The 27933-nt window shown below is 37.7% G+C and overlaps 1 protein-coding gene across 5 annotated transcripts in view; it reads right to left on the bottom strand.

The window, feature by feature from the left end:
- LOC110826493 (uncharacterized) overlaps positions 1-27933 on the bottom strand; it is a 147747-nt gene that overhangs the window by 78318 nt on the left and 41496 nt on the right. For 2 of the 5 annotated variants that reach the window (XM_087351141.1, XM_087351140.1), the window contains exon 3: positions 21508-21915. The exons of the other annotated variants lie outside the window; for them this stretch is intronic. In XM_087351141.1, the coding sequence (XP_087207267.1) occupies positions 21861-21915 (55 nt within the window). In that variant the 3' untranslated portion in view covers positions 21508-21860. Of the gene's footprint in view, positions 1-21507; positions 21916-27933 lie in introns of those variants that run through there. 5 annotated transcript variants of the gene reach the window in all.

Raw genomic sequence — 27933 nt, 5'->3', positions numbered from 1 at the left:
CGAAAATTATATAACAAGACACTTCGTGGTTTAAACAAGATACGAAGTCGGATAGTAATACAATAACATTTAGAAGACGATGTGGGGATGAGCCTACAGATAGGGGTGGGAAAATAACAAATGCAAAGAGAATTTAAGTAGGAAGTCGTCTGCCAAAGAGATAATTTAAAGACTGTGAAGAAATAGAAAATACATAAAACGTGTTTAAGTGAAACCTCTAGCAAAATTCGTGCAGGTAAACATCAGTCCAACACATTTCCTATTCCGAATAGCCTGAAAAAGGAATATGATTTATCGTCACTGCTTTTCAATTTTTCCTTAAAATATGCCATCAGGAAAGTCCAAGAGAATCAGGGCGAATTGGAATTAAATTGAACATATCAGCTGTTGATCTGGGCTGATGATATTAATCTGTTGGGCGATAATATAAATACTACAAAAGCGAACACGGAAACACTCTTAAGGGCTAGTAGGGATGTTGGTATAGAAATAAATGCAGAAGAGACCAAGTATATGATCATGTGTAGGCGTCAGAATTCAAGACAGAACGAGACCCGTTCGAAAATGTGACAAAATTCAAGTACTTGGGGATGACCCTAACAAGTGAGAATGACATTTATGACGAAATGAAGAGTAGATTAAATTTAGAGAATGCTTGCTGTTGTTCAATCCAAAATCTTTTGTCCTCCCATCTCATATACAAAACTAAAGGTTAAAATATACAAAAGTGTAATTTTGCCAGTTGTGCTGTACGGGTGTGAAACTTGGTCCCTCACTTTAAGGAACTTTTTTGAGAACAGAGTGTTGAGGATGATATTTGGATCTAAAAGGATCGTGGAGAAAATTTCATAATGATAACCTTCAAGGCCTGTACTCCTCACCTGGTATTGTTAGGGTGATTAAATCGAGGAGAATGAGATGGGTGGGACATGCAGCACGCAAGGGGGTGGGAAGGGGAGGGATGTTTACAGGTACTGGTTGGGACGCCGAAAGGGAGGATACCGCTGGGAAGACCTAGGCGTTTGTGAAAGGATAACATTAAGATGGACTAAAGGGAGACTGGAATTGACGAAGCGAACTGGATTAAGCTAGCTCAGGATAGTCCGGTGGCTGGCTTTTGTGAGCACGGGGAGGAACTTTCTGGTGAAAGTGGGATATCCTTTGGCAAGCCGAGTTTACAATCGACTTTTCAAAGTATATCCTGCACTATGGAGACAGTGTGAGAGTGAGAGAGTGAGAGAGAAGAAATAGAAAAATAAGAAGATACATCTTGTAAAAATCAATGTTGCTTGTAAGGATGGCAAATGACGCAACTTTGAGAGGATCATGGCCAACGGAAGGCTTTAATATTAACAAATTAAATCGCTGCGTTTCACTAGAAGACAGTTAACTAGTTAGAATATAACATTTCTTTGGCATTAGAACATGTTCTACCCACAGAAATACAGAAAACATTGGCCATTAACACAGTTTTAATTCGTACCGCAAACCGGAAATAATTTTAAAGTTGTCACTACGAACCTGCATATTGATGATTTACTTTTAACGTTAATTATTAAACACCTGTTTATTTCCTGAACGAAGCGAAATGAAACGGCCTATCAGCTGGTAATTGAATTAGCCGTTACTTCAGACTGAAACCGATAACGCAGATTGCTTTTCCTAGCCAAGTTACAGTTACAACACGCACACGTGCAGCAAAGACATATTAAATTTCTCTGTCATTTTGTGGACTGAAGGATATATGTTTTACAACTTTCTATTCTTTCTCGTTTTGTGCCTGTAGTTTCTGGTTTATCTCGGGCAAACAGACCAACTCCGGCATTCAGGGTGTTCCTACATCAGAAGTCTGAGAAACACTTGTTCTAATGACCATTTTGCACAATGCGACCATTCATTTATTTATCTTCATATCCATTTCGGAAACTACTAAACGTGTTTCTGTAAATTTGGTATTGGAATTATCTCGTTATGGTTCATATCTGTCTAACGAACTTTACGCATTCTCTTAAAGACTGCAAATAATAAAATGTTTGTTATAAAGTATTTTGTGTCTCATTAATAACCGAATATTTATTTGTACCTTTCAATACGCGGATAGACTTTAACGAAAAACAAGAGAATATAGTTCTGACAAGTGACTCGTATCTGCAGTCTGATTAGTTATCTGTAATAGATTTATGTTTGCAAGAAATGAACATGAACTTCAGTGAGGTATAAATACAAATAGGACCACAGTTGGTCCAAAAGCGTCGGCCTTTCATAGCAATAAACAAAACGCCAAATGTCGAACCAACGTACTGCGTACTGCAGTTACCCGTAAAACAAATGTTCGCTACTGCAACCGAAACATTGTCTCCTGAGACCCAAGTCTTCGGTAAGAAGTCCACTTTTATGACGTCATGGCTTTCTGAGCGTTACAGGCGTCGAGGGAAAGGTTTAGTTGTGTCTGCCCTCAACTAAGACGTTGGTATACATCTACGAACACTTTAGCTTCGCCCCCGTCCGCTACAGCAAACTGAAAGGTTAAGTGCGCTCCACAGCCGGTCTCGACTTCATGGCGAAGAGTAAAAAATTCTGCCCTGTCGGGAATCGAATCCCAGTCTTCTAGCCCGTAGCCTAGTCACAAAACTGACTGAAACATCGCGGCTTACTCAGACGTGGGCGCGGCATAAAGAGACGATTGAGCTGGTTTTAAGTAAGTTATTGTTCTCATCTTTCGTCTTCTTCCTGTACCCTACTTTTCTCCTTCCGTTATTCTTCACCTCCCTGGTGTTTCCCTCACACATCACCAAGTACAGAATCTGAAAGTGTTATGGCGGCAGATTTTCATTAGCGCACATAACAATAAAACTTACTGATAAGGTCAACGATCATAAATGCAAATTAAATGTGGTCACATATTAAAGAAGGCATTAGTATTGCCAATATGGCAATGCTGCATACCACGTAGTTTGAATATGAGCTATAGACCATCCTTGTGGTGTCGAAGAGGCAACACCATGAGTTCCCTTTACGAGCGAGAATTATTTTCTGTGTACAGAATTTTAAAAACCACTGTTTACTACAAGGATAGAGACAGCTGTTATAAAAACGCAATTCTTTAGAAATGTAAAACATTCATCTTCCTACTAGGGCACCTCAGTTACTGTACTATTGCAGGGTCGCGATTTAATGGCACCTGACCCCCCCCCCCCCCTGTCTGTGACGTAGCATGATAGGGCTGAACAATGTAGCCCTGTTCTCAGCCCGTCATTTGAACTCCAAACATGGACGCGTAGAGACGCAAACTCGCAGCAGTCAGTCAGACGATTTACTGGCAAACCTCTGAATGACGGCAAATGCTGCTTTGAGGCAAACAGAGATAAGCGCTGATTAATAGCATAATCAAATCACGAATCTAGTATAATTCTCCTTCAAACAATCTCAGATCTTATGAACACATTTTCCTCTCATTTTAAACAAGTACTGTTTTCTCATGTCTTAAAAAATAATCCATCACTACAAATAACAACATACGTGGCGTAACATTATAAATTATTTGTTAATTAATTTATAGTAATTCCTTACATTTTAATTTAGTTCTATGTGGCCAGTAATTACAAACACCTCCTTGTCAGCGCAACAGCATCCAGACCAGACCCCGAGTCCACCAAGTAAGGTGTTTTGTTGGTAGCGAAAAGTCTTTCGTAAGGTGACTCACAACCGTCATCTTCTGTCAACGGATTTATACAGAATGTGTACGTCTTTATGGCGCAGTGCTTACGACCGCGGACTTTATTTTACCTTTACGTTAAGTCTCGATATATTTTATAACAATGATATGCGTTCATATTTCAACTCTCCGCAGAAGGATACAAAACTTTAAAGCCGTACATCCGTACCATTTATATTTGCATATCTCCATTCTTCACTAGCTGGTTCCTGCTCACTCAAATGCACTCTTCAAGATTTGGGATTTAAGTTCATTTAGTGTCACAAAAATAAACTGCTGCAAATGTAATAAACAGCACGGACAAAAGTATTACTCGTCATAGATCTGGAAAATTTAGAATTATATCCAATAGTACGACTATTTATGTCCAATATTTGAAATAACCTCAGAACCTTCACGTAAGTAAGTTGGGATTTATATTCGTACACCGAGTACTATTCGTCTATTGCTTATCAAACACTGCCCAATCAAGTTTTCATCACTTTTAATATTATCCAGCGTTACTAGGCTGTCCCTGAGATTTCTTTTTCATACGTGTCCATTCATGTCACACACTATAAGTTTTTTGTACCCTTAAGGGGACACACACATATTGTGTGTATGTATGTAATCACAACACGTCTTCACTTCGAACCAATGCATAGTAATAACACTCTTTCCATGATCAATCGATTACTAAGCGGTAAGTATCGATGTCTTGCTCACCCCGCCAGCCAGTCGCCGCTATCAATACATTCGAAAATGAATTAACGATACGCAGTTTCGTATCCGTCTACAATATTAAAACATTAGTAGCCTACTAGGTTCCGTTAATTTTAAGATTCCTTTTCATTACATGAAGCGAAAATACTGGTCTGTTATAAAATACTATAATTAACAGGGGTATATAATAACCCCAGAAATAGCAGACCTTGCTTCAGCTATATAAAATTTAATCAGTTTTTCCTTTTAAATTAGTCTGTGGTTGGTTTAGAAATTAATGGATGTGACGTATGAAAGGTCTTCGTGAGTGATAAAGTGGTTTATGGGGGTCATTCCGAAGTTCTTAAGAAGCTAATAGTTGCTCAATTTATAAAGAAACAACCATGTCTCTGTACTCAGTTACATGTTAACATATGCAGGAAGATACAGGTAAAGTTTGAGAAGACACGTTGGTATGAACACATCCCAAAGGCGGTTCAGTAACTACTTTGTGGAATCAACAAGTCAAAAGAGATAGAAATGTTTCAAAAAACAAATCATATGTAATTCGAAAAAAAAATGGAACTTGTCTCTTAATTGATATAGCAATACCAACCGATAGAAATGTAATTAAAAAGGAAGCGGAGAATATCTAGAAATACAAGGACCTTCTCATTGAAATATACAGCGAATGTGTAACGTAAAAGTAAAAATAATTCCCTATTATATGAGCAACTGGAACTGTCTTCAGTGCACTCATAAACATCCCGGGCGAACCCGAAATTAGGAAACTTAAGAAAACAGCCATTCTAGGAACATCATACATCATTCGAAAAACGCTCATGTAAAATATATAATGCCTCACGCGAAATCTGTTTAATACATGTAACACGTATTAAAAACAAAATGTATTTCAGAAATAGCTGCTGCACTGTGTACCTCAGGGGCAAGGTTTGTCTCAGGCACACAGAAGTAAATACCCTATAAAATGGCGAGTAAATGTAATAATAATAATAATAATAATAATAAGCCGATGCAGGAAATCAACACAAAAAGTTAGACTTTTTCTAGCTTTATTTGGTTGTTGTAAAACACAAATAATTTAAATTAATATTATTACAGTCACCATCATCACTGTTATTGCTATTACCATAGCCTAATTCTTGCTTTATGTGGGTTTTAATCTTGGTCTCCCATCCTAAGACAGGAACTCAGCCATTTAGTGAAGCTGACTGAGAAGTGTTTGGCTAAATGCATTATTTAGACTGAGGGCAGTTAGTTGACGGAAAAAAGGTGTATAGAAAATTGTAGCCTACAGCTTAATAATGATGATCACGAATTACATTTTTAACTTAATGTGTATTCAGGGGGATCAGGCGGATGAGACGCGAAATCGTGTACAAAGAAATATTCAAAGGAAGATATAACATGGAAGCTGGACTGAGGGCAAGAAAATTGTTAATAATGCTGATGGGATTTAAGGTACAGAAATATCCATAAGAGGAAGAGACGAACTGTGTTCGTTTGTACTTGAAACAGAACAGAACGGGTAAATCATATCACAGTACGTCAAGATGTAAGGCAGGTGAACCCGCGAGATTTGGTAAAGAATCTAAGGAAACAATAACAGAGAAAATTGTAAATGTGTTTAAATGTCTACCCAAATACTTATAAAGTTCAACTATAATGTCCGAAATTAGCACGGATCTACGAAATTCGTATCGCGCAGTTTAAAAATTAATAAAGGACGGGGAAGTCCTTCCCCCAACTGTTTAGCAATAATCCATAAAACATTATTGTCATCTTCCTTTTCATGTGACCACGCCTGTAGGCACATTATAATTCAAAGCACGAACAGTAGGAGTGTAATCTCATCTGGACTCACTCCACACACGCCGTAATTGTCAGCTGGAATTAATCACGAATTTTCAGCCGTAATTCACACAATTCTTTCTTCGCGAAAAATTGATTGCTTTTAGCAAACATTATGTTTACGAGAAGGTTATAATTTATGCTCCAGTAATAGTATAAAAATGTAAACTAGACTTAGAAAGGTTTATTTAAACATGTTTACGTCTCATGCATAGTAATAAATTATATTATTACCTATTCCGACAATATTTTGCAACATTGTAGCACTTTTAGTACTACTTAATAGATTGCGCAATTCTGCAACAAGGAAGTTTTATATGTTTGTTTTTTCGTGGCCTATTTAATGGGACTATTTTTTGTATGTTTATACCAGCTTCTGTTCTCATTTGTTAATGCGAATTTCTATGTGTGTGGGCTGTAAACCTTATTACTTGAGACGGTAAAATTATCAAGGATACTAAACTTATTAGAAATTTTATTTCGAAAGAAAGAAGCAGGCTGCAATGGAAATATAATGCAGTAAAGGCAAATTTCGAGAAACGTTCTGGCACAGACAACTCGAAGGAATTATAATTCAGCTCTGAAGATGGAAGTATGGCATCTATCTACGTACAAGCTCACACGGCGCTACAACCCAGAAGACCACCAACAGCACAACACATAGGACAATTTCTAAGGGACCATTTTTTGGGCGTGTTTGAGAACAAGGAAAACCTAATATAGTTTTATTAGCGTTTCTTTGATGTTGCACACTGATTCGTATTGGTGAGGTCTCGGGTTCAACTCTAGGCCTAAAGGCAGGCTATACTGCTTGATGTTATCGGTGGTTTTCCTCAGACCCACCAGGCAAATTCCGGGATAGTGCCTTCGATTAGGCCACGACCGCTTCCTTCCACATACTTTCCATACCAGCTAGACATCTTACTCTGTCTTAGCGCGCAGTTTTCTTCTTGGTCCGTTGTTTCTGTACGTCATTTCACACTGATGGCCACTTTTTTCTGTCGGAAACGTCTTCTCAGAATAAAAGGAAAACATTTATGCAGATTTCAGTCCAGCTATTTCTTTCTGATTTTCAGTACAGCATTGTGCTCCATGACTTGGAACAATATATAAATCCCATGCAGTAACTACGAAGTTTCGTAAAGAGGCGATACGTATATTCGTTCAGTATTTTCCGAGTTCATGTAGAAAGAGAACGTTTCAGATAAATCACGTCTGAAACAATTTATTATAGTTTTGTGAGCTTTATATTTCTTTAAATTACGCCTGATTTATACTGGCCAAGTCTATGAAACAATTATTATATTGCAACACAAATATGAAGCTACTTGTACTGATGAATCTGACATTCAAAACTGAACAGGCAGCCACAATTACGCCCAAGAGAATTCAACTTATACAGTTCATTTAGAAAACAGAGCTGTACTATTCAATGTACATGCACCTTACTTAGTAGCACTCTGTACTTAGGCATCGGAACACAAAATATTTCCTCTGCGTGTTTTAAATTTTATGAATGTTTTCTTACAGACTTGGTTTATTTAATGACATATTTAAAGTGCATGTATCATATAAAGATGCAATATGATGACGATGAAAAGGATTACATACTAAAATTATGTTTCTACAACTTATTTCCACATACGATATAGGTCCACGTTTGAAGTCTATCTATCGTAGTCTTTTATTTTAATTTCACTATTGCTTCCAGATCCTGAGCACATTATTGTCCAATAATTACTTGACATTTCTGTTTAAAAACCTTGATATAGATGATAAAATAATATTAAAATGGGACTTAAAAGTAGGGTTTGAATTTGAATAATTTTCTCGGGACAAGCAAATGGGGGGCTCTTGTGAACATGGTGATACAGCTTCAGGTCCAACAAATAGCGCAGACCTTCTTGCCCGGCTGAGTAACTATCAGCTTCTTAAGAAGGAATGAAACAATGCGTGTTAAATGACTGGGCTCTGTTAAGTTAACAATGACGATAATAAAAATAGTTTGTCTTATTTTACATTACGTATTCCTAATTGTATTCAGTTATTTTCATAAAGCGATCTGATACCCAAATGAGTATGGTGTAGGCCACTGCAAATGCAGATTTATGTCGATTAATGGAATTACTGGACTGAAACATTTTGCAAGAACATAAAATCTGTTTTCTTGTTGCAATCCGACAAGAAGATACTGGTATCAATAAATATGTTTGAACATCAGGTGGTTCGCCTTGGTAGACGTGGCCAGCAAGTACGAATAAAATTCAGGTACATAACTTTCTACTGCAGGTCTGTCCATTCTAGCCAATGTTTTCAAAATTCCAACATAGCGACAAAGTCTCTGTCTGTTAAAATGCACTGCCGCGTAAGGTCAGAGCCACTTGGCCACTGGTCCTCTATCAGTAACGTGTTTTATGCCCATCTTTGCCTCTACCAACAATTTTCGCAAATGAGGCATTTTAATCAATCTTTGTGGAAGCTTTGCATCAAGTAGAAGTCTGTCTCTTGATTTGTAAATTTAATTCCCCGCCAAAAAAAAAATAGCGTAAATGCCATACAAAATTCTGAAGCAAGAGAATTATTAATATTCGCAAAATATGTCCATGCAAGTAAGATTTCAGCCTCTCACGGCACAAATACAAAGATGGACTGAATGCCGTGTGGTCTGTCAGACGTTTGCCAACGTTTCAGAGGTCCTTGCTGCCTCCATCATCAGGGTGATGAGCGCATACAATTTCAGGTGAAACCTCTTTCCGTAGAAAACAAAACAACGTGACGCCCACACGAAGTTTGAGGCAAGAGAGTTATGAAATATTGGCGAAATAGACCTAAACAACTTTAACATAGTTTATACCGTGTAGCAGAAAACACAAGTTACATAGACCAAATACTTTTACCACTATAACTGCTTAACGCGATTAGGGTCCATACAGCCAAAAATTAGTGACCGTGTATAAATGTATGTGGACAAACTTATCAGATAAAATAATACATAATAATCATTACCTCGTGAAACATTGCATAATTATCAATTGACTGGCATTTAACATTAATACTGAGGCAGTGAAAGTAGTTGGTATATGCAAGTCTTTTTTTGTGGAATGTACAACAATATAAAGGCCTCACGAAATCAACACTTAGCATCAGCCTGAAGGCGATAACTAATAAATCTTTAAATCTAGGCATGTAAAATGGAGACATACTAAAAAAACATCAAAAGTCAGACCTATAATGATAAGAGCATATGACGTGGGTTATACATTACATGACGCATCTACATAAACTGCAGATGCCGGATGAGAGAGGAGAATGGTGTGGTCGTGGCCAGTATTAATGCGCTCTTCCTGATCTTGCATCGACCGACTTCTCAAAAATAGTATCCAGGGCGTTTTCGAGGTAACTTAAGTAACATAGAAGGCAACTATTATTGCAGGTAGGGACTAAGAGTGCTTACATGAGTCCATTCTTGTATCATAGCGTACCTAGTACCTTACTAGGAAGTAATAGACGTGCCTGTGTTAGTCATCATAAAATAATCCCCTCATGTTAAAAAAATAACGTACACCGCACGGGAGCGAAAGCACATACATACATAAATATGAATCCAGACTTGGGTTTATATCTCTGTAATTGAAGGCGAGATTAATTCAAAGTTTTCAAGAAATGGAATTGAATAAGGGACCTCAAGACGCCCACATGTCAAGAAACATGAAGCTTCTATCATACTTTGCACATGCATTAATCATTACAAGAAGTGAGAACAATGACAATTTACGTAATACTTTTACTCGCACCCAGCCAGGACGTAAGTGAACAAGGAATTTAAATTTACTAGGGGTAGAAACAAATACAGAGTTTCCAAAAAAAGACATGTATACACACATTCAATGAATGAAATAAGAACATTTTAACAAACTAAACAATTACATACATCAGAAATGGCACTTAGTGAATTATCTAATCTTGTGTAGGTGTTCAAAATGACAACCGTTAACTTCGTTTAGCAGTTGTCAACGGTTACCAAAGTTGCTGTTGTGTATACATTTATTTGAAACGCTATATATGATTAGTAGCTATGTAGAGTGTTAAAAGGAGCTGACGTTTGCATCAAACTTTTTTACATTTTGTATTTTATTTTTATTTATTTCTTCGGACTACACAATCTTTGTAATTCTGAGTCCGGATTGCTCAGGACTGGCTATGGGCTCGACGAACAGGGTATGATTCCCGAACATAATCCTTCTTCAGAAGGTAATATCCGAATAGACAACCAAAAAACATCTTTGGAACAAACAAGTTTCAATATTTTAAAGCACAACCTTTTAAAACATACTTTTCATTATGCAAAATTTGAGATTCTCACGGCCCTGAAAATGGAGACAGTGCAGTAGTTTCTCTGAAACGTTTGTATCTTCCTCCAAGCCCACACGGACAACAACATCGACTTCCATTAGTAAGCAGCTCCAAAACAAAACGAATTCTAGAATCTAGTTTCAGGGATGCTTTTCATTTAGATTTTGATACAATGTGATTCTGAGAAGTGTCACTAAATCCGCAGAAGCCCGGCTCAGTTTCAGCATATATATGTATATATACGAGTACATTCATATATAAATAATCGCGCACATATACTGCTCTTCCACTCGAAGTGTTGCGTTCGCCTCGGGAAGCAACACCAAGTACTGGAAATCTGAAATCTGTGTCGAATTGCAGTACTTATTCCTTGCGGAAATAAATAAAGCAATGCTCCATGCACAGGTCTTTCTGCTTTTATTCACAGTCCCGCATACAGAATAAGAAAACTTCTAACGATCCAACCACCCCACAACCTTCAGTCTACTGAACACAGGAAAAGCCTGCTAGTATTTTAAAGTCAGTTTACGAAGGCATGCAATATATTTACTGTCTTTAATTAAATTATATCATGCATTTTATTCTCAATCCTACATTAAATTCCACCTATAAATGACATGGACTATATCCGTGGCCTTATATTAAATACCACCACCGCCCATAGATTTAAAATGATATGCTGTAATCACATATAACTTAACTACATGCGGCAGGACCATTATCTTAAAGCTGATAGTCGCTCACTTGATCATAAAATTCCCACCATTTATAGATTGCTGTGTTTCGCTAGTGTTTACGACAGCCCTCCTGTTCCTGTTAACCCAGAAAAAGTGGTTTGTTTGTAGCCTTGTGTCGCTGCTATTACAACATCTGGATTCATATGTGTCACTTAAGGTATCTTGCATACCAATAATTAAGTATATTATGTATTAGTTTACAAAAAAATCTATTTGTATCAGTAGAAATTCCGGTTTCCTGGAATTTTAATTGTACTAAATCAAGCAGAACTTAAACTTAAATGTAATAATAAAAATAATACGCATTTGACGTTACATAGTCTAAATTCCCCAGCTGTAACTTTGTTTTGGCTGGTATTAGAAGCCGTATTTGAAGCTGAAGGAAACAAAATTTGAAATGAAACTGAATTTGACACTATTCTGAATTAGTTCAATTAATTTCCTGTTATAATAACCCTCTAGATGCAAGTTCCTTAAAAATAAACAGCGGTATATATAATAATGGAATATTATCACCTCGCCCAACTTCAAAGATTGAGAAAAACTCGAATTACTACTAATTACGAAGAAATAATATATGATAATAAAGTAAAATACAATATACTATAATATACCTAATGAAATATAAAAATATGATTCTTGGTTTAGCTGGTTAATCGGAACATTAATAGCACACTGTAAGTGTTCTGGATGATAATAAAATTATGTAATTCTTGTTTCGGCAAAGACGACAGGGAATTAGTTTTTGGTAAGAACACTAGCCTTGTAAGCCTGGGGTCCCGGGTTCAATTCCCGGTGGTGCTCAAATTTATAACTTGTGTTGGGCAAGGCCGTGGTCTAGGCATCACGGAGTTTTCCTCCGGGGGCTTCCCCGGTTTCTCCGTGGCATCCCAACAATTACTCCACTCACACACACAGAAGAAGGCAATGGCAAACCACTTCTGATCATCTGCCAAGAACGTATATATGTATGAGCAGGTCCCTGACAACCTGAAGGGGTTGGAAGGATCCTGTTCATAATATATGGACCTGTCGTCAGACAGAACACTACAAATAAAAACAAAAAGCGCACTACGTGCCTGCTTCTGTAGCACAAGTATACAAGAAATTGAGGAATAAATATAAATGCTTGCGCAAATTAGGGGAGAGATAACTGGAAACAATACACGGAGGACGACCCACGAAATGCAAGGCACTGACATTAATTCTCTACAGACATTCCGAATATAAGAATGGTTTAACTACCCGGTGTTGTAATGGTAGTAAGGACGGAACAGCCCACAGTAAAGCAAATCTCGTATTTTCTAGCAGCCCGCGAGCGCAGTTGCTCCAGGTACACACTTGCAGCAGTTCTTGTTCACCTCTTAAGCATTCCACGCCACTGTTTAGACGCTATTTTTCCTAATTAAGTGTTACGTTGTAAATTTAATGGTGTACGTGACTGTTTAATGACCAGTATATTAACATATTTAGAGTTAATATCTGCAACTGTGGCATCAAAGTGCTGCAAATCATGTATTTATAACGATAGTATACAGGCCGATAAATTTTATACACATAGATGCAATGCTGCTCCAAATCGAAAAGGGAAAATATATTTGTTCCTAAACGTAGACAGTTGAGAATTTCCCATTACAGTTTTCATTGCAATATATATTTGAGGAACACGTGGAGTTCATGCAACACAGGTAACAAATGAAAACACAATAACGTATCCCAATCAGACAGACATCCTTGAATAAAGTAAAAAATGCCTTACAACAAGGCTAAAACATGTGACAAGTTAGAACTTTAATATTGCTAAAAAAATAAAACTTTAAGAGCTAAACAACTCGATTAAGTGGTTTATTTTTGAGAAGCTGGTAGTCGATCAGTTGGTCAACAAATTTCTAACCTTTTACGGACCCTGACATTACACTTAAGTGCTCTTAAGAAGAAACTGGCATCATTAACTTCATGGTGACAAGAACCAATTAAAATCAACGTGTCTAATGTAACAAAATTGGAAAAATGTACTCTTTGGAGTACACTGACATTCCAAAGTTGTTCTTCATGCCACAGCACGCAGGTAAATTGTTGCATTATCATCCAAGGAAAGAGTCTTTCAACGATATCACGAAGTCATTGTTTCACTAATTTTAACCATTTTAATCATTGGACAACAATTTTTTTTTCCAACAATGAGATAGGTCCCAACGCAACAATGTTTTCCAACAATAATATTATTGATTAGCAATAACGCGTTACACAATAAACACAGTTCCCACTGTTTCGCAACTATGACCTGGTCATGCTAAATGCCTACCTCCTACGAAAACTGCGACCGAACGACAGACAGATATGGACGAGCTCATAAGGTGTTCTTCGTTCACGCTGTAATGAGAAAGACACTTCAAAACTTCCAGTCACGAAATGCGAATCCCAGAAACAGAGAGTGGACGCAGAACCTATGATGTTCATCTTATTGCTGAATATTGCACCGTTAAACAACATATCTCTTCAGCAGCAGGAAACCTGAAGAAAACGTGGTGGTTGCGTATTGTATCACACAGTGGGGATCCAGTTAAGTTGAGACTGTACGCAGTAGGTTTACGAAAAAGCGAACTGAGATGCGTAATATATGTGCAGTAGAGAAGAAGAGTTTTGCGCAGTTCACCATAATGACTTACACAGTAAGAAGACTTCGCGTAATGGAAAACAACATTCTTACTTTGCTTGTCGGAAAATAGAACAGCTACGGAGCAACAAGAGATTTTCCTGTGGGAAATATCTTATATATACTTCATTTTGTTAGAATGCCAATTTAAACGGTTGGACAGAAGTTTTTTATTCGAGCAATCTAGACAATCAGAAGTGGTACTGGTACAAAACATTTTGATACAGGCCCACATTCTCAACAAATATAAATTTCTATGCGATACTGACTATTTTAAATTAAGCTTCCGTAGTGAAGCAGAGTTATTAATAGTCTAATTAATCGTAACATAACCAACAGCGGACAAGCAGCTTTTCTGCAATAAAAGGCAAGTATTCTCGAAATGTGCTCTTAACGACGTTATTTTTCTCACTGGCCTTAATATTAATTTACAGCAATAACAAATCTACTGTTGCAGAGATAATTACACTGCAGGCTTAAAACACGTGCCCTGTTTCGAGTTAAAAATTCACCACGTCGAAGAAGGTGTCAAATAACGGTTGTAGATTTTAATGACATCTATATATGTCATGCTCTGTGCGTTCAGCTTCTTTTTGATAAATCGGACGTTTGCCACTTTCAATTTAAGTTTAAAGTATATAGTGAGTTATTTTACTAAGACGTGTATGAAATTTTCGTCCGCAACTTCTGGTCTAAACAGGAAATGCCAAGTTTTAAAAAAAATCTGTCTAGTTTCCGAGATGAACCGTGAAAAGTAGACGGGAAGAAACTGTCTCTCGTATTAGTGTTAAATTCGTGAACTGTGTGGACAACGAATAGCACTTTTTTAAGCTTGTGATTGATAAATTGTGAGCAAATTTGGCAAATAATTTGCACCTCTTAATGGGAATATTTCTAGAATGAAAAATGCCACCAGAATGGACAAAAATTACAAACCTTCTAATTACGACGCATTCAGGGACTCCGTATTTTATAAAACATTATTCAATATGGGAAAGACACAGTTCACATATTGTCCTCGATTTTAAAACGCACTTTTTCATATTTTTAAATTATGAAATCGGGGCGCGTCTTACATTTGATGGCGTCTAAAAATCGATATAGCGTCTTTTTTCCTGAAAACATTACTAAATCAAGGGTGTGTATTACAATCGATGTCGTCTTAAGATCGAGAAAATATGGTATAATCCCACAAAGTGAAATTTAGTAACGTGCCGCTTACAGTGTAGTTTGCGTGTGAAGGTAACATATCTTCACCATAATTCGAAGCCCTACTTTCGTGCTCAAAACTACGAGGTACAATGTTGCCTCTCGGCTATGTATTTGTTAGGAATTTATTATACGGTGCCTTTGCGTATTTAGTTCATGGCTTTCGTTTCCTGTTTTTCTTGGCGGCTTGCAGTCTTAAATGAACAACATACGCATGTTGACATGATATTCAGCATCCTTATGAGAGATCGGGTTAGAAATCAGTATTATGGAAAAAAACTCTTCAGAAACTGTTATTTTTGTTAGAATATAAAGTGAAGGTTAGATCTTTATGACAGACTCAATTGAGTAGGTGTCCTTTCCGTTTGCACCTGAGGATGGAAACAGATCAAGTTTCCGAAACGCTGTGTTCTTTTGAATAGTAGACGATGGGTATATTCCAAGAATTTGGTAATCCTAAATGCAGAGTGTTGCACGTCCAAATACGGCCAGTAAGATTTCTTCACGAAGAACAAATTATTAAAACTTGAGCCTACTGGTTGAAAATAATCTATGACAAGTTTTCCATTAATATAATTTTCATACTCATTAATGTTGATTCTGAGCTTTACAAATTGGCCTTTAGAAGTGTTTTTCGCCATCCTGTATGACCAGTCAGAGATTCGGGGAAGCACGGGAGAAAAACTGCTTATGGTTATACCTTCAACACTATAAGCCCTGCTCAGATTTAATTAGCAATCGCGATTAAACGATGAGTTCAATAACGTCGAGGGTGGCCTGGAATACAGGCTGAGAAATGACAGCTGCACAATCACATTCTGCATATTCTACACACTATTTACTGAGGTCAATGCACCATTGCCGTCTTTCTGGTAACTTCCTGTTGGATGCAGCAAAACAGTCTTCCGCGACACGCTTACAAGTCGTCAGCGGCCACGCAGTGGCTCACACGTCTTACATTGCGCGACCACCAATGTATCCTTAGTATCATCAAACAGGGTGTCATATGACTGGGCCAAATCCGTTGAATATGGCGGATGTGGTGGGGAAATAATCCCGAGGGATGCCAGTGCCTGTGTTGTCTTACGGCTGGCATTGTCACTCAGCACCAGATTCTTCAGTGCCGTTGCTGGATTTTTCGACGAAGACGCGGGGTACAATGCACCTAGAATTAATGATTATAACCCAGAAAAGAAACAACATGAATAACTCACATCACGATCGGGACTCGAACGGGCGATTCTCCTCGAATTATGTTGCAAAAGATTTCGAAAATATCCCATTAACAAAAGTAGGATAAAACCCAGAATTCACTGGATCACTCCGTAGCGTCCTAGCAATCTGACGTGGCTTTAAAGCTGTCATCATACAAAAACATTGTGACAAATGTCACGTAGTTTACTCAGAAAATAAAAGAACAAACTGTTTCTTTTAGTCAAAGCTCGAAGCCAAGACCATTAATAACAGCATTCATTTTACTGTTATCAGCGAATCTTTATAGGAAAACAGTCAAACGTTTGTGCCACTTTTATAATACAATTAATATAAGTCAGCATTAGTTTAAACTGTCTTCATCAAAACATTCGAAAAAAATCATTATATAAACCAGGTCATTTCGCTCTATTACTTCCGCCTAAAAATGCAGCCTGTTTTCCAAACAGGTCGATATTTATTACGTATGTAATAACTTAATAACTTGGCATGAACTAAGAAATATACTTCATCAATTAATCCGCTGACGGTCGAATTGGACAAGGGACTCTGAAGTCATGCAGAAGTTGTCATATCCCACTTTCATTCTTGTTTACCCTTAGGACAAAACACATGGCCTTGCACTTCCGTGACGTTCCGAGCTAATCCGTGTACAAAGCCTGTTCCATTTATTTGCGTTTGCATTTCTCAGGTTGACGGCAAATCTTTGTTCCTTCATTGTTCAGTAATTGCACTGTTTTGAGCTATTTTAATGTTTCACAAATTCAATTTCTGATTTGTTTCTGGAAGCAAATTTGATTGTCCAACAAGGGGCAGAGGCTGTGTGTGAGTATCTCATTCACAAATACACATAAAGTCTGGGAAATATCTGACTTCTGCGGCCACATAATGCGGAGGATCATCATCCTCGTCTTCGTACACGTCATCAAAATCACCAAACACTGTATTCCTTTTCGCATTGAAAGCGACTACGACGAAGTGTATTGTTCACCTATGATGTAGGAGGAAACTTATTCTTGAGGTCTGTTGTGCTAGACCTTTCAAATCTTGTACAGTTACTTCAGAAGCCTTGTGAGAATGAAGGTTCTCACAGCGACGAAGACGTCAGCGTTGTAGTTCTAGGCTGTAACGCGCGTAAACCAAGATATCGAAGAAACGTACTTCGGTTCTTAAGATGATCCTACATTTTCACCAGTGAGTCTCAACCAGAGAAACGTATACTTTCGAAGACTTGCTACTTTTTTTAATTCTGCAACATATGAGTAAAACGTGGGACATCGCCAAACCCGGTGTGTTAATGACAATGATTTATGAAGAGAATGACATGACCTTAACCTGTCAAAGAACTCAAATTGACATAATTATGGCAAATCAGATACATACAGTTCGTCTTAATGAAACGACAGAAAAGCTGACTTTGAGATGACCTTGAAAAACATTCCCACCAAACCAGGGCCGATATCGTAAAATTGACCATGAACTGACCTTGAAAATTCAAGAGGCTTCTGTTCCCGGAAACCTCAGCAGATACTGTCGTGACCTACACGTGACCTTATCACATGCGTCACCTGTACTTGACATAAGGTCATTATTCGACAAAAAATAAGGCTGACATTGCTCTGAATTTCACGTGGACCTGACCTGCCCGTAAAATCACATGCACATAATTACGGTCAGTGAGTCACCTACAATACGGCAGATATAAGCGTGAGAAAAAATGACCTTGAAATATCATTCGAAATTTCAAATGCCTCTGTTCCGGAAACCCCTGGGCTGATATCGTCGTGAAGCTAAACTTGCTTTTACATTTCCCTGACACCAAACTCACCGCTCATATCCCTACATTTCGGAGTCAGTAGGCCTGAAAGAAAAAGAACTTAAAATGAACCCGAAAATTTCAAATGCGTTTATATTGTAAACCTTTGAGTTGATATTGACGTAACTATGAAAAGACCTAGACCTTTCACACATCTCAGATTGACATAAATATGGTGAGTCAGATACATATAATTCGCCAGTATAAGGCGTTAGAAAAAATGACTTTTAAATGACCTTGACAAATTTAAAATCCTCTAATCAGAAAACCCTTACGCTGATTTCGTTGTGACTTTGAAACTACCAAGGCATATTCTTGAACTCAAAATGGTATAAATATGGTAATCCATATAACTACAGTACGGAAGAAATAAGCGTTAGGAAAAATTACCTTCAAATGACCTTGAAAACTTTAAATGCCTCCGTTCGCCGACCCGTTGTGTGGTTATTGCCGTGACTTCACATGACCTTGTCACATGCATAAACTGTAATCCAAAGAAGTATGGTCACCCTCATATATACAGTTCGCCGGAAATAGGAGTGGGAAAATGTTATTAAAATGACCTTGAAAAATTTTAAGGCCTCAATACGGCAAACTTTTGCGTTGATATTGTCGAGAATTTTCAAATCAACCCAATTGTGTCCTATGGTGGATTTTGATACTGACCTTTGGGTTCTGTAACCAGAGATTTAGTTTCTGCTATAGCCATAATAAACAAAGAATTACTGGTGATATTCAGTGCATCTGTTACGACCTGCTTCAGTGCCTGTTCTTACTGGGCAGATTTTCTGGTTTAAGAAAGACGCTTTTGCCACCTGTGCGGGGAAGCTACATAAAAGAGTTAAATAAAATGTGGTTGCTGGCGGTTAAAAGGCGTAGGCCGTACTTTTTACATTTACTCTGGATGCTGAAAGTTGAGGTACGTCGTTTCGTGCTATAGTGAAATGACTCAAAGGACAGATGAAGATGAATGACCCAGATATTGGAAAACGCCTACGTTCCAGCCTCGTAAACAAGTCTCTAGTAAAACTATTCGATTTGCAACTTTCTATAGTATCAGACGGATCTGAGTAGCAAAATCAAAAAATCAGAGCAATATTTGATTGCTTTCGCACTTTGTCATCTCACTACGATCCGAACAAGGATGTCGAAAGAAAGCTGTCGACAAAGGAGAAATTGAAGCGTTTATATAATGACTGTAACTAAACTGGACATTCAACTCTGACTGTGCGTTGCTTTTGGGAAAGAGATATGAGAACACATAACTGAGAAGTCATACGTGTGTATCCGCATCTCCACAACTGCTAAACGGGTTTAGATTGAATTTGGTATGAAGAATCTACACTGAAAGCTGTGGGGCGAATTTAAGGTTAGCTCACATCGGACCAATATATTCGACTGAAGTTTAACTTTATTAATTTTTCCGAAAATGTCTCGTCGTACAATAATTTATAGATGATTTAAATCGGCTACTTTTATGTATTTCTCGACACATTAAAATTTAAGACAAAATAACTTCAGACTCTCCAGTAACATATCCACAGGCGCAGTAGCTTTGAAACAGCAAATATTATTAAGGATGTTGTTGCTCTGGGTTGTGTAGACTTGTCAATATGTTTCTCCGAAACGCTAAGAGTCTAGCGTACACGGAGCTACAACCAAAAAGAAGATATCCTCACCGCTGTGAGAACCTCAAGTCTTACAACCAAAAAGAACATCGACATCCTCACCACCATGAGAACCACAAATCACAATACATATCAATTCAATTCAATTCATTTATTTAAGTGTTTGCTAACAGCAAGAAGCCAATAACAGGCAAATACAGATAATTCAATTCAATTCAATTCAATTCATTTATTAGAGTGCTTGGCAACAGCCAAAAGAGGCCAATAACAGCCAAGCACTAAAAATAACAATACAAAAACAAACAAACAATAAACTAAATATATAAATGTACAATGTAATAATGATAATATATCAATTCATTAATTTCTTACAAACTAATCAACAAGCAAATGAGCTGAATAATATGCCTAAGTATACAATAATGAAATTAATAATAATAATTCAATTCAATTCATTTATTAAAGGGCTTGACAACAGCCAAAAAGGCAATAATAATGAAATAATACAGAAAAATATTTCAGAAACAGATTAACTAAACATAGTATAGACAAAAGAATGGCGCGGTTTCAAAAGTTAATAAAAAAATTATTTCTCTCCTTACACGGGCACAACATACCCGTGTAAGGTGAGAAATACATTTTTTGTTAACTTTTGAAACCGCACCATTCTTTTGTGTATACCCTATATGTACAGTATTAAATATAACAGCCAAATACAGGCAAGCCCAAAATAGAAACAATATTATACACAAAAATAATAAATGAAGGAATATAACTAAAAGCAAAAAATCCCCCTAGGGAGCACTAATATAAATGTAAAACGTTAAAGAAATACAAAAAAACAGATAACGAAACTAGATCATCTATCAAGACAACCTATCTAGATCATTTCCCTTATTGAGAACGTGCCCTCAAGGGAGACAATGTTTATGCTAAATACGTCCAAAGATTTGCATACGTCATTTGCAACGATGACGCACCTGGCTGAAGTACTATGTCTTAGCGCACTGCTCACACTAAAAGTAGAAAATTCTCTCATTTGCCTCGCCGGCACACGTAAACCAACAGCGTCCACAATGGAATGGCAATTTATTTTGCTCTTAAAGACATTAACAAGAAATAACGCATCGAGCTGTCGTCGTCTGGAACAAAGTGTTCTAAAATTTAAAGTAGATGAAATCAATTCATATCATTATTAACGTTATTTGTAATTTTTTTCTCTCTATCTCTCGTTGTGTTGGTCGTCCCAACTCACGTCGTCTTTTTAATCAATAACGAAGTGCTAATTGTGAAGACACTTTCTTTCCATTCTTTCAATAAGATTCCTCGAATTTTGCATCTGTTCAACTATACGTGCAACTTTCAATCTTGTAATAGATTTTATGTGTACACTCAGTTATCAGATGAGGCATGATTTGTACTTTACATATAATATAAGTGATACATTGTAACTGTGCCCGAAGGAATTAATGTTCGTATTACATTAAGACCAGGTTCACAAGTAAAGAGAGGAGCGAAACCCCAGGAAGCGATTACATATATTGAAATTAAATACGGAATTAGACATAAATCACAAAATATGATAAACACAGGTTCAAAACATACGAGACAAATTAATTTCCACAAACTACATGTGTGTCATACAGTTACCGAAGTTTATTTATTTTCAGTATTAAAACTGATACATATTTGTTGGCATAAAGCAGGCAAATTGATTACTAGTACATAGTACGTATTTCAGCCCGCAGTTATTTCAGTATTATAATATATTTTAACTAACTTCATGAAGTAGAATACATCTTGAAAATCTATCAGAGTCTCTGGAATTCTTTGAGTGCCTAAGTCGCCTCGTTTTTATACATGTGGCTGACTCTTTGGCGGGAGACGGGCACAGGACAACACAACAGGAAACCTAAGCGGCCAAGACCCTCGCCACCAGATTACGCTGGAACTGTAATTGACTTATTTTAATTTTTCCTTCTCAAAACGCCTTGGTCTCCCCCAGTGGTCCCTTCAGGTACGTGCAAAGTCCCGCCCTAGAAACAATTCGAGTTATAGTAAATTCCTTTGTTTAATTAATTATAAATTTAGTCTGCATCAACAATATTTGTGTTTATGATTCTTAGGATGATTCTGGTGGTATGAAGACTATCGGACGGAGGCAGTATGACCTCTGAAACGTTGGTTAATATCGACCAGACTACACAGCGCAACAACCCAGAAGACGGAAATCTTCATACTCACCGCTGTGAGAACCTCAAGTCTTACTCTGAAGGACACGTTACCAAAAGGATTCGAGGAACTCTGCCCCTACCTTATTCTAGTTTTAGAGGAACGGAGAGCAGGGGCAGGCGTAACCAAATCTTTGCATAATTTGCTGTGGAGCGAACGTGTTTAAACAAACAAGGCAGAAATGAAACGTATGAACTCAGAAAAGTAACACCTGGGTATGCATACATAACCACTGAACTGCCTAACAGTACACTGCAACTCGTGATTAAGTTACAGAAGGTGATTAACCAGACAAGTTAACGACCTCTGACTAATGTTTCACACATGTTCTGCTTTGAAGAGGTAAACAAGACGTGGATCATCACTAACCAGTCTAAACAATCCGTATCTTGTAGAAGGAATGAATGGCCAGGCTAACACACCAGGGTCCATGCTATACGTTGATCGCTGCAGTGTCTACTCTCTTTATTGTTTCTTATCCTCGGATTTATTTTAAAACAAAATCATGGTTTGTTTGAGGCAAGTGATGACTCGCAGGATATGAGGTTCTCACTGCCCCGAGTATAAATATGACAATGATTCGTTTTGGATTTGGCAACAGTCTGTCTTTTCGTATGAATGGTCTTCCCGACTATCTCAATCGGCAAAGCTTTTCTTTGCTCCTACGATTTCTATTACACTACTGTCAAGTGGTGTCAGAATCTGTCACTTTATCAAGGTGACCCCTTGACAAACAACAAGACCAAAAGCACATTTACGTGATGAAAATATCTACAAGATTTTTATTTTTATTTTGGGAATTTCGCATTTTCCGGACTGTCATTCTGTACTGTGTTGAAAAATGTTCTATTAATTACATCTTCCTGAGTCAGGAAATCTAAGTATAAAATTTTTATGAATAAATTCATATTTTATAACTGCTGACTGCCACTAATATAACTTAATTCAGTATTTTCGTCCTGGTTCCATCCAATTTCTTAAACTACGAGTACAGATGTGATTATAGCAAGTCTCTGTGCATAATAAAAATTGTTTATATGCAAAATGTAGCACTGAAACCTCCCTCAAGCTAGGCATTAATTAATTTATTCATTCATACTTCACTAAATTACTCCCACATTCGGAGTTAAGTGACACGTCAGTGTTGCCAAAAGCGTGACAACAAACATTGTTAATGGAAGGTAAAAAACTGCTATTATTGTTGTTATCATCATCCATTTTATTATTGAAATGAGAAACACCTTTAAAATTTCAAAAGGGCCATATGCCTATTTCGTGATGGGTGTGATAAAGATTATCATCAGAATTAAGCTTGGTGTGTTTGTATTGTGAATGACTCTGCGATAAAACAAAGTAAAGTAAAGTAAAGTTTGTCCCACTATACGCCATGTAGGCGCTTGGGGTGAGTGGAGGTATAGCTCCTCTCTTCCTTGACCTCGGCACTAGATGGGGGTGAGTGGTCAGCATCACGCCCCGGCCGGCTTTACCCCCGGGAAAGGACCCCCGGTACCCATTGTAGAGGAGGCTGGGTGGGCCCCAGAGCCGGTCTGGACGCAGAGGCTAGAGGAAAAATCCTTTGCCCCCGTCGGGGATCGAACCCCGGTCGTCCAGCCCGTAGCTAGTCACTATACTGACTGAGCTATCCCGGCTCGCGATAAAACAAATTCAGTTGTAAATAAAATTGTAGTGTGAAGTTTGAGGAAGAGGATGAAGTTTGTTTGCATCAGTTGGACTAAACAAAACGAGTATTCACAGGACCATGAGTTTAAATAATCGCATCCAAATTTCCTAAGCTCACTAAAAATAATTGCATTGCCCAATGCATTTAACAGGAGTAAAGTTAAGTAAAGTAAAGTTTGTCCCACTAGCGCCATGTAGGCGCATTGGGGGAGTGGAGGTATAGCTCCTCTCTTCCTTGACCTCGGCACTAGATTGGGGTGAGTGGTCAGCATCACGCCCCGGCCGGCTTTACCCCCGGGAAAGGACCCCCGGTACCCATTGTAGAGGAGGCTGGGTGGGCCCCAGAGCCGGTCTGGACGCAGAGGAAAAAATCCTCTGCCCCCGTCGGGGATCGAACCCCGGTCGTCCAGCCCGTAGCTAGTCACTATACTGACTGAGCTATCCCGGCTCATATTTAACAGGAGTAGATTTTATAAAAATCAATTTAATTTATTTGCACATCAGATTTTAGTTTTTTTATCCTATTTCCTTGCCTTTTAAGCGAAATTATAGACTGGAAGCATGTAAGTAAACAAACTGGCGCTTAACATATAATGCAAAATGTAACCTTCATTAATCAACACAACACAACGCAAGAGGCCAATCCTAACCTACATCAATCAAAAACGGTTTTCTTTCGATCCATTTTAATATGAAACTTGAGTTATTGTCTGCGTCCTAAAAGCGTTTGCTAATTGCCATCGTATATATTTTAATGTTATACAAAATAAATCTCCAAGAGTCTCATCCAATGGGAGCATTGGACCACATTCCTATTTAAAACTAATTTTATATGTTTGTGGAAGAATATGACAGTTTGTGGGCCGGTTATTCGTCCCTGCCCGACTGAATTCAAGACAAATTCTAGCGACATGGATCATTCTTATTATGAAACAGTATCAATTAAAATAACTTAACTTGTGCGCGTATAAACGACCGGAATCTGATTATATTAGCCCACATGTTACACAAAGGGACACAGGCAGCGTAGACAACCCTGACCCTTTAGCAACATGTACAACCGACAACTGACATTTAACAGAAAAAATACTGAGCTGGGTGGAGAAGGGGGGGGGGATTGATCACTGGTTTAGATACTGATGCTGACTTATTTGTGACAAGTTGGTTTCCAAACAAGAAAAGACCGTAAGACGAATAAAAAAGAAATGTGGCCGGCATGTTAGTAATTCAGTACCTTACACGGAATGGGAATTACATAAGTTTTCAATGAAGAAAATTGGCACAATTTCAGTATATTAAAAGCAATTACTTGCAAATAAGTTTGGTATAAAATTCATATTCAGCTATGGACTTTAATTCCTCGAAAATACAGGTCTTTATTAATTTTAATAATAATAAAAAAGGATTGATATATTGGTTCTGCATGCTTGTAAATTCAGGCGTAGGTGACATTGAAATAAAAATTACTTATGGAATGGACGTAAAGAAAGAAATTCCGTGGTTGAGAGACGTAGAGAATTTAACAGTCGCATGCACGGTCAAGGACTTAAGGACTTTTCTCGACGCTTATGGGACCCGAACATTAATGGCCGTGTCCACAAAAGCCCGCCATTGGCTTCTATTCTGCAGTCCATAACCTCATATTCTGTTTCTTTAAGACACAGATTTATGTTACACTTTCATCCAGACCAGATCTCCAAACTGGTCAGTGTCATCCAGGCTTCCCAATTAAAATTCCGTGTGCACTTCTCATATCCACCACGCATGCTGAATGCTTTGCCACTCCCGAACTCCTTAATACGCTCACCGTAATAACAGGTTTTGAATAATTCAAATTATCTCCAGGTTATCTTGATCAAAGGCCAAATTTGTCAAGTGCGCCACAATTGATATGTCAAGCATACATTTCCTAACTTGTTTTTAAGCAGTACCGTCGTTCTGTATGCGCTTGGAAATGCTTTATACCATTCATGGACGACATTAATGTTACAGGAAATGTTCCAAAGTTAACATGTGGTTGTATTCATATACTCCCTGAGGGGTTATTTCGTCTATAAATGCACGTACATGGGGGAAGATCGTATTTTAAAACGAATACATGGAAATGATAGTAAAAAAAAGACATTGTTAAAAATAACAGTAATAAACAAGATAGTCGCGTACCAAAAACAAATGGAACATTACAAAATGCAGGTACAAAGCCATTTGTTCAGCCGTAACCACATCGAAGGGTAACTATCTTTTCTTTAGGAAGATTTCACTACGTTACATCATGTAGCCCATGGGTCTCGGCTGGGATTCGAATACAGAACTCAGTTGTTGTGAGGCAAAGCGCTGATCCTTTGAGACTTTGTGCACATGCACAGACAATATCGAAACAGAGTGGGTGGATATTTTGACTAGCACTTTAATTGAGAATGGAAAACATCAACACCCAAGGGCACCGCTGTACAGAAAAGCGTCAGTTCACGTCTGTAATTTACATAACGACAGTTTAACGCGAATGCAATTATTTCTTCATCAAGAAGTGGTTTCCGCTCATCGCATTTTTAAAATAACACCTGGTGCCTTGTGAATTAAAACATACGAAAATTCTCAAAATAAATACTCAAAGCCAGCTGTAACTTGTATGTCGGATAAAGAGGCTTACTACAGAATTCTGATGGGGAAATATTTTCGTAAGTGATCATATGAAAGGCCAGAAAGGATACGAGAGACAATATTATGGACACTGTCACACTCTTTACATGGATGGGTGAGGGGGCAGTGGTCAGGATTTTGTCCTGGTACTAGCAGTGTTACTTTTCCGTTTTACTACCAGAATAAGTACTTAGTATAAAAATAAGGCGATTAGTGACAAAGTATACTATAATTAGAAATAAGTCGAATTCGCATACGCTGGTAAAGGTGCTTATGCTGAATATTACGGGCGATAATAACCCACAACGTACATTTCAACTCTTCAGTTCTTACACCTTCCTTAAGTTTGATCTCTGGACATCTTTAATACTAATTACTGCCATTTAAAACAGGCTTAATTGCAATCTGATTCGGTATGTTGTAACCAATATTTTGTTGCTTGGTGTAAAAGGACATTGAAGAGATTTCTGTTATTCAAATGGGACCAAGACGTATAGGCCTGTACACAAAGTTAACAATTTAAATTGATGTGTTTATCAATATAACGAATATAATGTTCAGAATTAAACATAGTTACTCTTGTTGAAAAATGGAACCTGAGGGGAATGCATGTGTTCAACTCGCGGCACATAACATAGTAACGTGAGACGGATATCTCTTATTCCCAAAACTAGAATTTTTTGTTAGCGAAGACTTGAATCTATAGCTCCTTGATTAATAAACATTGCATATTTAATTATAAACGATGTTATCGTCGGCAGTGCTTGCTTACACATATGTAAGCCTATGCATTTTTAATTATTTATTGCACAGGAGTATAAAAGTCTTCTGTAACCTTTGAAATATTCAGACTTTTCTGTCTTACATTGTATGGATACGAACTTATCTAAAATCGCTGGATGCAAACTATATGGGCCTGCACTTGATACATCATATCAAAGGATGAACATAGATTGAGAATTATGAGAACAGGATACTGAGGAAAGCACTTTGGCCCGAGGGCGACGTAACAGGACGTATGTGAGCGATATATGCGTAACGTGTGACCAGAAAACGTAAAGAAAAACACCACTTTGGAGACCTAGAAACAGAAGGGTGGTTATCATTAAAAAGTCTTACAGAAACCCAGTAGCTGCAATGATGTGGGCTGGATTCATCATGCTCAAGACAGCAAGATAGGGACCGGCGGCGGAGTTTTTCGAAAACGGCGATGAATGTCGAGTTCCATAAAATAAAGGAATTTCTTAAACGTCCGAGTGACTTCTACGAGTAATTTCTCAAGACGGACTCTGCTCTATGTACGTAGTTATATACATGCCCTACAATGTCTAAATGTGTGTCTGAAAGAATGGTCTTCCATTAAAGAAAATGCATCAACAAGGATATAAAACAAATCACGTAAATCTGTATTATCATGTATGTCGACTGACGAATAAAGTTTGGTGACTTTTTTACTAGACAGTTAAACACGGACAAAACATTCTGATAACAGCCAACCGGTT

The sequence above is a fragment of the Zootermopsis nevadensis genome, unplaced genomic scaffold (genome assembly GCF_977971745.1).
Source record: "Zootermopsis nevadensis isolate Lab colony 2312 unplaced genomic scaffold, Znev_1.0 Znev_ptg000018l, whole genome shotgun sequence".
Lineage (NCBI taxonomy): Eukaryota > Metazoa > Arthropoda > Insecta > Blattodea > Termopsidae > Zootermopsis > Zootermopsis nevadensis.
This window is presented reverse-complemented; position numbering and strand designations above follow the sequence as displayed.